Raw genomic sequence first — 12,500 nt, 5'->3', positions numbered from 1 at the left:
ACTATCATGTTTGATGGCTTATTTCAATTCTTACTATGTTTACTAGCTGTTTCTTTCATGAAATTAAATTAAAATTAAAGATGAATTAAAGCAAAATCGATAAATTAAAACTGAATCCATAAAATTATCCCATATAGAACCTTTTCTTCTAGGAGTGTTTTTCTGTACGTTGTCTTTATTCTGCATGGTTTTATCAGTATATTAGCCTGTATCAGTGACGCGATCGCCAGGGTTCTGCCAGGGTTCTGCCGTGTGGTTCTGCCGTGTGGTTCTGCCAGGGTTCTGCCGTGTGGTTCTGCCAGGGTTCTGCCAGGGCTCTGCCGTGTGGTTCTGCCGTGTGGTTCTGCGTGTGGTTCTGCCAGGGTTCTGCCAGGGTTCTGCCGTGTGGTTCTGCGTGTGGTTCTGCCGTGTGGTTCTGCCGTGTGGTTCTGCCAGGGTTCTGCCGTGTGGTTCTGCGTGTGGTTCTGCCAGGGTTCTGCCGTGTGGTTCTGCCGTCTGGTGTCAGGTCTCTCCGGCCTCAGCTTTACCAGCGCATAATTTGTCTCAACGTCATTTGCAATTTTCCAAACGTTCTTTCTTAAGCCGGACGGCTCTGTGAAACACATCTGCTACAAATACCTGTTTGGGAATGTCCCAGTGTACATACGGCACGGTTCCCACATGGCAGGAGCACGCAGACGGCAGTAGCTGACATTAGTGCAGTGGAACACACATATGGTCCAGATCTATTCTGCAGAAGCCACTATAATCAGCTCTAATTGACTTCCCTCCTAAATGTGTTTCTAACTGGCCATCTGGACCTCCTCTGAACGACTGCGCATGCAAACATCAGGCCGTTACAACACTCCACATCTTTAACAATGTCCATGTCAAGCTTTATTTCTATAGCACTTTATATTTCACAGCAGCTTCACAGAAATAAACAGGAAATAACAGAATCAATTTTGAAAAAATTCATAAAATTCGAGACAAATTCAGATTCTGCTGTAAAGCCACTCTAAAAGAAATATGTGACCCTGGACCACTAAACCAGTCACAAGGGGCTATTTTTAAATTGATTTATACATCATCGATTTTTCTGCATGCACTATATATTTACGGTAGGAGATATGAAACATGATCTTTAATTAATATCCTAATGATTTTTGGCATAAAATAAAAATAGATAATTTTGACCCATACCATGTACTGTTGGCTATTGCCACAAATATACCCGTGCGACTTGTGACTGGTTTTGTGGTCCAGGGTCACATATGTCAGTGATTTCATACAGTAAAACACACTTTTTGCCTTTTTCTGGTTCCACAACTGTTCTAGATAAAGGAAGACGGTCACATCTCATCCCTTTCTGTGCAAACATCACGTGAAACACAGCAGATTTACTCGACGGGCGACTGAATATACCTGTGGTCAGGGTTGGTGAGTGATTCCATCACACTACACTCTTACAAATAAGGTTCCAAAAAGCTGTTTTCCTTTCAGTGATCAGCTCTTGGTGTAAAGAACAATTTAATAATCTAAAGATCCTTTTTCCACTATAAAGAACCTTTTGTGCGATGGAAAGTTTGTGCATCTCGTGTGCGTCTCGTGTCTATCTCATGTGTGTCTCGTGTGTATCTCATGTGCATCTCATGTGCATCTCGTGTGCGTCTCATGTTTGTCTCATGTCTATCTCATGTGTGTCTCATGTGTGTCTCGTGTGCGTCTCATGTCTATCTCATGTGTGTCTTGTGTGCATCTCGTGTGCATCTCATGTCTATCTCATGTGTCTCGTGTGCATCTCATGTCTATCTCATGTGTGTCTCGTGTGCATCTCATGTGTGTCTCGTATGTGTATCTCATGCGTGTCTCGTGTGCATCTCATGTGTGTCTCATGTGTGTCTCGTGTGCGTCTCATGTGTGTCTCATGTGTGTCTCATGTGTGTTTCGCGTGCGTCTCATGTGTGTCTCATGTGTGTCTCGTGTGCATCATGTCTATCTCATGTGTGTCTCGTGTGTGTCTCGTGTGTTTTGTGTGTATCTCATGTGTGTCTCATGCGTGTCTCGTGTGCATCTCATGTCTATCTCATGTCTATCTCATGTGTGTCTCGTGTGCATCTCATGTGTGTCTCGTATGTGTATCTCATGCGTGTCTCGTGTGCATCTCATGTGTGTCTCATGTGTGTCTCGTGTGCATCTCATGTGTGTCTCATGTGTGTCTCGTGTGCGTCTCATGTGTGTCTCATGTGTGTCTCATGTCTATCTCATGTGTGTCTCGTGTGTGTCTCGTGTGTTTTGTGTGTATCTTGTGTGTGTCTCATGTCTATCTCATGTGTGTCTCGCGTGCGTCTCATGTGTGTCTCATGTGTGTCTCGTGTGCATCATGTCTATCTCATGTGTGTCTCGTGTGTTTTGTGTGTATCTCATGTGTGTCTCATATGTGTATCTCATGCGTGTCTCGTGTGCATCTCATGTCTATCTCATGTCTATCTCATGTGTGTCTCGTGTGCATCTCGTGTGTCTCGTATGTGTATCTCATGCGTGTCTCGTGTGCATCTCATGTGTGTCTCATGTGTGTCTCGTGTGCATCTCATGTGCGTCTCATGTGTGTCTCGTGTGCGTCTCATGTGTGTCTCATGTGTGTCTCGTGTGCATCTCATGTGTGTCTCATGTCTATCTCATGTGTGTCTCGTGTGTGTCTCGTGTGTTTTGTGTGTATCTTGTGTGTGTCTCATGTCTATCTCATGTGTGTCTCATGTCTATCTTATGTGCATCTCGTGTGTTTCTCGTGTGTTTCTCATGTGTGTCTCGTGTGCATCTCGTGTGCATCTCATGTGTCTAATGTCTGTCTCATGTCTGTCTCATGTCTGTCTCATGTCTGTCTCATGTCTGTCTCATGTCCATCTCGTGTGTATCTCATGTGTATCTCATTTGTCTCGTGTGTATCTCGTGTGTACAGTATCTCATGTCTATCTCATGTGTGTCTTGTGTGTGTCTCGTGTGTATCTCATGTGCATCTCATGTCTATCTCATGTGTATCTAGTGTCTATCTCATGTGTATCTCATGTCTATCTCATGTGTATCTCGTGTCTATCTTATGTGTGTCTCGTGTCTATCTCATGTGTCTCATGTCTATCTCATGTGTGTCTCGTGTATCTCATGTGTGTCTCAAGTGTGTTTTGTGTGTATCTTGTGTGTCTCATGTTTCTCATGTGTGTCTCATGTCTATCTCATGTCCATCTCATGTCCATCTCGTGTGTATCTCATGTGTATCTCATTTGTCTCGTGTGTATCTCGTGTGTACAGTATCTCATGTCTATCTCATGTGTGTCTTGTGTGTATCTCATGTCTATCTCGTGCATCTCGTGTCTATCTCATGTGTGTCTCGTGTCTGTCTCGTGTGTGTCTCGTGTGTGTCTCGTGTGTGTCTCATGTCCATCTCGTGTGTGTCTCGTGTGTGTCTCGTTTCTGTCTCGTGTGTGTCTCATGTGTATCTCATGTCCATCTCGTGTGTGTCTCATGTGTATCTCATGTCCATCTCGTGTGTGTCTCATGTGTGTCTCATGTCCATCTCGTGTGTATCTCGTGTGTGTCTCGTTTCTGTCTCGTGTGTGTCTCGTGTGTATCTCATGTCCATCTCGTGTGTGTCTCGTGTGTATCTCAGACACTGACCGCGGCTCCGTCCCGAAGCTTGAGGATGCACTCCATGGTGTTGATGGTGATGACCACGGGCTCGGAGCTCAGTTTGGTCCAGGGCACGTGGATGCGCAGCTCGTGGATGTGGCCGCTCAGGAACATGAAGGGCAGCTTGAGCTCCTGCAAACACACACCATCTGTCAGTCAAAACACTGAGAAGAACAAACGTTTCGCCGTAGAGCTCCGTCAGCTCAATCAAACAGATCGTACAGAACAGGGTTTGAAATTAACTTTTTCACTCACCGGCCAAATTGGCTACTAAATTTTTAAGTTACCGGCAACTCAGAACTTCTACTAGCCAAAAAACAAAAACAAAAATGAAAGAAATGAACCAGATTAACTGTGTCACAGCTTGAATACATATTAATATATATATAATTTTTTTTGCTATTGATGCTATTATCCAGCATCTCCTCCCTTCCTCTTTCATCCTCATCACCTGTGTGTGTTCAAGTGAGCCAGATATGAGCAGATTCAACGCAATACACAGTATTTAATATATGATGACTCACGAGTATTTGCACTAAATCTGCACAGATTTGGTTTACACGAACTTCTCCAGCAAAGTGAGTAAACATAATCAGTAACACACCAAATTGGCTCGGATTTGCCAGCGTTACTCGCCACAGTTGATTTTTACCCGCATTTGGCAGGTGTTCATGTCAGACCCTGGTTACAGTAACGAATTTACAGGCTTCAAACGCTTCCAGAGCTGGTCTGTCAGGATTCCAGTCGCTTTCACAGAAGATCTCTGAGGAAAGTTTAACTCCCGCTTGGGACGAGGAAAGCTGCTTCTAATAATATCCTGCATCAAAGTCTGAGAGCCAAACATTCTCACAACATGACACAGTGATCCCTTCCAGATATTACAACTGCAAAAGCTCAGTGTAGCCCAAATAAGAAAGCAAAGCAAATCTGGTGTTCCTGCATCCGAGTGTCAGCAGACGAGAGGGAAGCTCTGAAGAAACTCTACACTGACACTGATGTCATATCATGTTATTTTCATAAGCTGCTCAGTGCTCAGGTCTCTGAAGCTCATCATGCTCATGGTGTGAGATAGATTTATATTACATGTCAGGGATAGAAAACTGAATTATGATTTTGATTTCTTTCCTAACAGATCAAAATCATTCCATACGCTTGTTTGAACTATCAGTAGTAATCAGGGGAGGCAGAACTGCAGCTTCTGTAAACAGACAGTGACTGCCAGGGAACTTCTCTAAAGCATCGCTCTATGAACGCAGTGATAAACATTTCCAGAAACTGTCCAGAATGAGGTGACACTATTCTCCTCACGCCTCGCCATCGAAGGAAACGGATCAGAACATCATTCCCTGTCTAATCAGCAGGAGTATCCAGATAAAAAATCATATTTTTTTCATATTTTTTCTTTAGAAAGACAAACATCAATAGAGATAAAAAGCCCAAATATGAAATGTTATGGATGTACATTTACTGTAATCCACTGTTTTGTAGAGGGGGTCAAAATGACATTTTTCACGTGAGATTTTAGCATGGGTAAAAATGACTTCAGAAAGATGGCAGCATCATTATTTTATTTTTACACAGATATTAGCAGATCTATTAGTCAAGTCTGATGACTTTAGCAATCTTTGCTTCATTATATGCCAACGGTGAAAGTAAAAAAATTGGAAAAAGCACTTTTTTTGCCCCAAGTTTTCATGCCTGTAACTCAAGAAGTATTAAATATATCTTAATATCCTTTTAGATTCTGGTTCTTAACAAACTTCGCTTTTAATGTTTTAATTTTAAAGGCTCTAAATGGGTCAACCCCAGAGATATGGAGATCTTAATGTGGCCCCGTGAGGAAATACACATTTTCAGTGGTCAAAAACCAAACGTGGGTCTCTTAGCACACAGGTGACACAGCTAATACTTTTTTCCATTTAAAAAGTTAATGTTTTAAAGTAAACAATTAATGCTGAAACTAGAAATGTATTTAGTTTTTTTTCTATCAGCTCAATTGCATGGAACTTTCCTGTCTGAGTGCCATACATATTGTTCTTCCAAAGTTAGTGTGCCTGTAAATCTAAAAGTATTAAAGATAATCCACTTAAGGAGTTCCAATCAACTAAAGATGTTGTGAATCTGCCAGGAAGAGGACGTCTGTTTATATCGTCATTATGCAAGAGTTTCTCTGAGGATCACAGATGGAGAATCGCAGAGATTAGTGAGTCTCGGGGTCAGAAAGCATAAACGCTACATCAGCACATGTTGTTTGGGAGGGTTTCTAGAACAATCCTCCTCGCTCATCCAGAAACTCCAGCATGTTCAGCTGTCAGACACGACTGGGTCTTCAAACGGGACAGCAAACACACCAGATGGGATATAAAGTTCCCCATGACACGGTTAATACACCGCTGGATCTCTAATGTTTGGGCCTATTGTTTTGTTGGAGGTCCTGGACTTCTTCTTCAGATACACGGCACCATGGATACTAGCAAATACCAACAGATAAAAGATCAAAACCTGACGGCCTCGTGAGTGTGTGTGTCGGGTCGTGAGTGTGTGGGGTCGGGAGTGTGTTGGGTCAGGTCATGAGTGTGTGTGTGTGTCGGGTCGTGAGTGTGTCGGGTCGGGTCATGAGTGTGCCGGGCCGTGAGTGTGTGTGTCGGGTCGGGTCGTGAGTGAATGTGTGTGTCGGGTCGTGAGTTTGTCGGGCCGTGAGTGAGTGTGTGTGTCGGGTCGGTTCATGAGTTTGTCGGGCCGTGAGTGAGTGTGTCGGGTCGGTTCATGAGTTTGTCGGGCCGTGAGTGAGTGTGTGTGTCGGGTCGTGAGTTTGTCGGGCCGTGAGTGAGTGTGTGTGTGTGTCGGGTCGTGAGTGTGTCAGGTCGGGTCGTGAGTGTGTCAGGTCGGGTCGTGAGTGTGTGTGTCAGGTCGGGTCGGGTCGTGAGTGTGTTGTGTCGGGTCGGGTCGTGAGTGTGTCGGGTCAGGAGTGTGTCGGGTCGGGTCGTGAGTGTGTCAGGTCGGGTCGTGAGTGTGTGTGTCGGGTCGTGAGTGAGTGTGTCGGGTCGGGTCATGAGTGTGCCAGGCCGTGAGTGTGTGTGTCGGGTCGGGTCGTGAGTTTGTCGGGCCGTGAGTGAGTGTGTGTGTCGGGCCATGAGTGTGTGTGTCGGGTCGGGTCATGAGTGTGCCGGGCCGTGAGTGTGTGTGTCGGGCCGTGAGTGAATGTGTGTGTCGGGTCGTGAGTGTGTGTGTCGGGCCGTGAGTGTGTGTGTCGGGTCGGGTCATGAGTGTGCCGGGCCGGGTCGGGTCGTGAGTTTGTCGGGCCGTGAGTGAATGTGTGTGTCGGGTCGTGAGTGTGTGTGTCGGGCCGTGAGTGTGTGTGTCGGGTCGGGTCATGAGTGTGCCGGGCCGGGTCGGGTCGTGAGTTTGTCGGGCCGTGAGTGAGTGTGTGTGTCGGGTCGTGAGTTTGTCGGGTCGTGAGTGAGTGTGTGTGTCGGGTCGGGTCATGAGTCTGTCGGGTCGTGAGTGTGCCGGGTCGGGTCGGGTCGTGAGTGTGCCGGGCCATAAGTGTGTGTGTCGGGTCGTGAGTTTGTCGGGCCGTGAGTGAGTGTGTGTGTCGGGTCGGGTCGTGAGTCTGTAGGGTCATGAGTGTGCCGGGCCGTAAGTGTGTGTGTCGTGTCGTGAGTTTGTCGGGCCGTGAGTGAGTGTGTGTCGGGTCGTGAGTGTGTCAGGTCGGGTCGTGAGTGTGTGTGTCAGGTCGGGTCGGGTCGTGAGTGTGTTGTGTCGGGTCGGGTCGTGAGTGTGTCGGGTCAGGAGTGTGTCGGGTCGGGTCGTGAGTGTGTCAGGTCGGGTCGTGAGTGTGTGTGTCGGGTCGTGAGTGAGTGTGTCGGGTCGGGTCATGAGTGTGCCAGGCCGTGAGTGTGTGTGTCGGGTCGGGTCGTGAGTTTGTCGGGCCGTGAGTGAGTGTGTGTGTCGGGCCATGAGTGTGTGTGTCGGGTCGGGTCATGAGTGTGCCGGGCCGTGAGTGTGTGTGTCGGGCCGTGAGTGAATGTGTGTGTCGGGTCGTGAGTGTGTGTGTCGGGCCGTGAGTGTGTGTGTCGGGTCGGGTCATGAGTGTGCCGGGCCGGGTCGGGTCGTGAGTTTGTCGGGCTGTGAGTGAATGTGTGTGTCGGGTCGTGAGTGTGTCGGGTCGTGAGTTTGTCGGGTCGTGAGTGAGTGTGTGTGTCGGGTCGGGTCATGAGTCTGTCGGGTCGTGAGTGTGCCGGGTCGGGTCGGGTCAGGTCGTGAGTGTGCCGGGCCATAAGTGTGTGTGTCGGGTCGTGAGTTTGTCGGGCCGTGAGTGAGTGTGTGTGTCGGGTCGTGAGTTTGTCGGGCCGTGAGTGAGTGTGTGTGTCGGGTCGTGAGTTTGTCGGGCCGTGAGTGAGTGTGTGTGTCGGGTCGGGTCGTGAGTTTGTCGGGCCGTGAGTGAATGTGTGTGTCGGGTCGTGAGTTTGTTGGGCCGTGAGGGAGTGTGTGTGTCGGGTCGGGTCATGAGTCTGTCGGGTCGTGAGTGTGCCGGGCCGTAAGTGTGTGTGTCGGGTCGTTAGTTTGTCGGGCCGTGAGTGAGTGTGTGTGTCGGGCCGTGAGTGAGTGTGTGTGTCGGGTCGGGTCGTGAGTCTGTCGGGCCGTGAGTGTGCCGGGTCAGGTCGTGAGTTTGTCGGGCCGTGAGTTTGTCGGGCCGTGAGTGAGTGTATGTGTCGGGTCGGGTCGTGAGTCTGTCGGGTCATGAGTGTGTGTGTCGTGTCGTGAGTTTGTCGGGCCGTGAGTGAGTGTATGTGTCGGGTCAGGTCGTGAGTTTGTCGGGCCGTGAGTGAGTGTGTGTGTCGGGTCGGGTCGTGAGTCTGTCGGGTCATGAGTGTGCCGGGCCATAAGTGTGTGTGTCGGGTCGTGAGTTTGTCGGGCCGTGAGTGAATGTGTGTGTCGGGTCGTGAGTTTGTCGGGCCGTGAGGGAGTGTGTGTGTCGAGTCATGAGTTTGTCGGGTCATGAGTTGGTCGGGCCGTGAGTGAGTGTGTGTGTCGGGTCGTGAGTTTGTCGGGCCGTGAGTGAGTGTGTGTGTCGGGTCGGGTCGTGAGTCTGTCGGGTCGTGAGTGTGCCGGGCCGTAAGTGTGTGTGTCGGGTCGGGTCGTGAGTTTGTCAGGCCGTGAGTGAGTGTGTGTGTCGGGTCGGGTCGTGAGTCTGTCGGTTCATGAGTGTGTCGGGCCGTGAGTGAGTGTGTGTCGGGCCGTGAGTGAGTGTGTGTCGGGTCGCTCTCACCTGCTCCAGCACGTCCAGTCTCAGGTCCAGTTTGCTCAGAACCACGTCTCCGCCCCATAACGACAGCTGCAGGTCCGACGGCTTCAGGTTCTTTATGTAGCGGTTAACATAACTCATCAAGAGAGGAGAAACATACGACTCCAGCATCCTGACCAGCCCTCGTGCCTGAGAGACACACACACACAGAGACACACACACACACACAGAGACAGAGACCCACACACACACAGAGACAAACACACACACAGTCAGATCATAAGCAGGCGTCTGGCATGAAAACAATCATCTGACACTTCAGATTTAACTGTCATCTTTTTTTTAATAACATAAATGTTAGATGGTGATATTCAGGAACAACCAAATCCTCATTTTTTATTTTGTCAATTTGCCATTGAAAATTATTTGCCATGAATTGAAAATATAGGCTATCATTAGCGTGATTCATGTAATCTCTAAATGTCAATATGAGGAGACAGTTTTCAGCATAATAGATTAAGAGAGAATGTGTGCATTAATTTAATTTAATTTAAACCTGGTGACATGAAGACCTTTCAGTAAATCATCCTCTGATTTATGTTTATGTGTATGTGTGTGTGTGTGTGTGTATTCTGATCTGATCTCAGAGAGTTAAAGAGAAGCTCCGGCTGAAAGTGTAAATCTGTCTGTTGCTGTTTTTCATTAAACATAATAGAATAATAAGAGATGTTTTCCACATAACAGATCTATATTCCAGAAACAAACCTGTGTTTGACAGATTGTGCCCTCATGTATTACAAACAGACGCGTTGTTCAATAAGTGATTAACATGTGGGCCTTTATTGCACTGATATAATCTAGAATATGAATATTAACAGACCCTGAGTTTTACTTTCTTCACTGACAGACGAACATGAACAGACTGACAGATGTTCTAAAGCTAGCGAGCTCAAACACACCTGAACACACCTAACACACCTAACACACCTGCGGCTGGTGTCAGTCTCAACATCAGCCGAAACACTTCAGTGTCACAAACACACAAACACACACTTACAGCTTCATCCGACGCGTCCAGCTGCTACAGAAATACAAACACATCCATCACTTCCGCATACGCTGACCCCACGTGACTGCCTGCTTCGACGCGTCACTTCCGGCACGGAGCTGACGCAAAAGCAGATGCGCGTCATCGAGTTCGAGTAAAATCTGTTTTAAGACTTTCTTTCAAACACAAAACACTGATTATCTGATGGAAAGTTGCGTTCAAAGTCAAAATAAGCCTTTTTAATATCCACTAGCCACTGAAACACGGATCATACACAAATAATCATTAATACTGACAGTACGCTAATCTTTATTATTAAACTCCGATATACTAATAATCAGTGTTTATAATGCAGGAATGATTTACTGACGCGCATATCTCTGATAGATAACTCCCTGTTAGTGAAGCTGAAGCTGCAGTGAAGGACTGACTCTATAAACTCTATTATAAACTCTACAGTTCGACAGGAACTCCTGCACTTCAATCCACAGCAATATAAACCAGTAAATACTGATAATACAATATTAAACACAGTCTAATAATTTAGTATTAGACACTGACAATAGCCTACTTATTATTAGTAATAGTAGTTGTAGTAATATTGTAGCCTATAGCCTATAACCTACAATAAATAGCTAGCCTATTAATCATTATAAAATACTGCCAATAGTTTATTTTGATTAAACACTCCTAATCATTATTATACACACACTAATGTTTTAATCCAGCACATCTAACACAGTCTGAGAACCACTGACCGCATGATTCCTGCAGCTGTTATTGCAGTGTCTGTCAGTCCATATTTTGCGGAATATTGAATAGGCTATACCCTATATAATTATTAGATGTGAATCAGTTTCAGATCATCTTCTGTTTTATTCACGGGATTTACACGTTTATGAATCGCGTCGTTTGTACGAAATTATGGATATTAAAACTCATTCAGTAATTAATCAGAAATGAATTTTACGGGTTTAATTTCAAAAGGCTCATAATTCACGCGCGTCATTGTTTATTTCCAATATTCACAGTCAATATTAATATTAATTCCAATATTAATTTCATTTCTTCAAATGTTTCCGTCTGTGTGTCAAATCAAGGTTTTAAAATGTGTGAATTTTACTTTCTACCTTATTTATTTTATAAGAATTATTATTAACTCATATCGCATGTTTTAAATATGAAACCATGGATCTGTGCATTATTTTAGAGATTAAAGACGATAAAAGACGCTGTTGCTGAGTGAGTTATGATTAATCTGCAGTGAAATCTTCTCAGTTCACGCGCAACAAAAACACATTCAGTCGCAAAATGTTACGATATCAGTGACGTGAGTAACAAATACATTTCAGACAATAAAATATTTATATCCAATTATTTAAAAAAAATAGTTTTTGCACAATCATAGGCTACATTTATAGTGTATATGTACTATTCAGTTTAACGCTCTGCAATTTAACAGGCTCTAATAATAATTATTGTAACAATTAAAATTAAAGAATCATCTCATAATTGTAATTTGACGTTAGAAATCATTACAAGTCTCGGGACATGTCATTATAATTAGAAAATTAAATTAAATATGATATAAAAATAAAATATCATTCTTTAAAAAAAATGTAAAAAGAGCAAACGAAGATATTTTTAATACAGAACTTAAGTCACAATTCAAAAGAGAAACTCTTTTATTACAGAATTGAAGCGTCTCATCTCATGTTTTATTGTCTTTGGCTGAAACACATGATCTCCTCAATCCTGAGCTCATTCTGAGCAGCTTTATTTACACACGATGAAGAACACAGTCTGAGTTCAGATGCAGGTAATAATAAAAATAACAATCAAGACTTTATTTACATGAGTTCACAGAGTCTGTTTAGATGCTTGAGTCTCCGGTTCTCTGTCCGCCAGAGGCTCGAGATCAGAGAGAGTTCCTGTTAGTTAGTAGTCCAGCTGTGTGTGTGTGTGTGTGTGTGTGTGTGTGTGTGTGTGTGTGTGTGTGAGGAGTGTGTGTGAGACTGTGTTATAGAGTGTGTGTGAGTGTGTGTGTGAGACTGTTATAGAGTGTGTGTGAGGAGTGTGTGTGAGACTGTGTTATAGAGTGTGTGAGGGGTGTGTGTGTGAGGAGTGTGTGTGAGACTGTGTTATAGAGAGTGACTGTGTTATAGAGAGTGTTTGTGAGTGTGTGTGTGTGTGTGTGTGAGACTGTGTTATGGAGAGTGTGTGTGAGGGGTGTGTGTGTGAGGAGTGTGTGTGAGACTGTGTTATAGAGTGTGTGTGAGGGGTGTGTGTGTGAGGAGTGTGTGTGAGACTGTGTTATAGAGAGTGTGTGTGAGTGTGTGTGTGAGACTGTTATAGAGAGTGTGTGTGAGGAGTGTGTGTAAGGGGTGTGTGTGTGAGGGGTGTGTGTGTGAGGAGTGTGTGTGAGACTGTGTTATAGAGAGTGTGTGTGAGGGGTGTGTGTGTGTGAGGAGTGTGTGTGAGACTGTGTTATAGAGAGTGTGTGAGGGGTGTGTGTGTGTGAGGAGTGTGTGTGAGACTGTG

General features: G+C 45.4%; 2 protein-coding genes across 2 annotated transcripts in view; both read right to left on the bottom strand.

The window, feature by feature from the left end:
* vps13b (vacuolar protein sorting 13 homolog B) overlaps positions 1 to 10,041 on the bottom strand; it is a 168,592-nt gene extending 158,551 nt beyond the window's left edge. The window contains 3 exon segments of the mRNA XM_082149467.1: positions 3,652 to 3,795; positions 8,936 to 9,100; positions 9,969 to 10,041. Of these exon segments, the coding sequence (XP_082005593.1) occupies positions 3,652 to 3,795; positions 8,936 to 9,082 (291 nt within the window). The 5' untranslated portion in view covers positions 9,083 to 9,100; positions 9,969 to 10,041.
* Positions 10,042 to 12,119: 2,078 nt separating this feature from the next.
* Positions 12,120 to 12,500, bottom strand: part of osr2 (odd-skipped related transciption factor 2) — a gene marked incomplete at its 5' end in the record, with an annotated part of 4,829 nt that continues 4,448 nt past the window's right edge. The window contains one exon of the mRNA XM_082149466.1: positions 12,120 to 12,500. This exon is cut by the window's right edge and continues 579 nt beyond it.

This window comes from Leuciscus leuciscus (assembly GCF_965113295.1).
Source record: "Leuciscus leuciscus genome assembly, chromosome: 20".
Lineage (NCBI taxonomy): Eukaryota > Metazoa > Chordata > Actinopteri > Cypriniformes > Leuciscidae > Leuciscus > Leuciscus leuciscus.
This window is presented reverse-complemented; position numbering and strand designations above follow the sequence as displayed.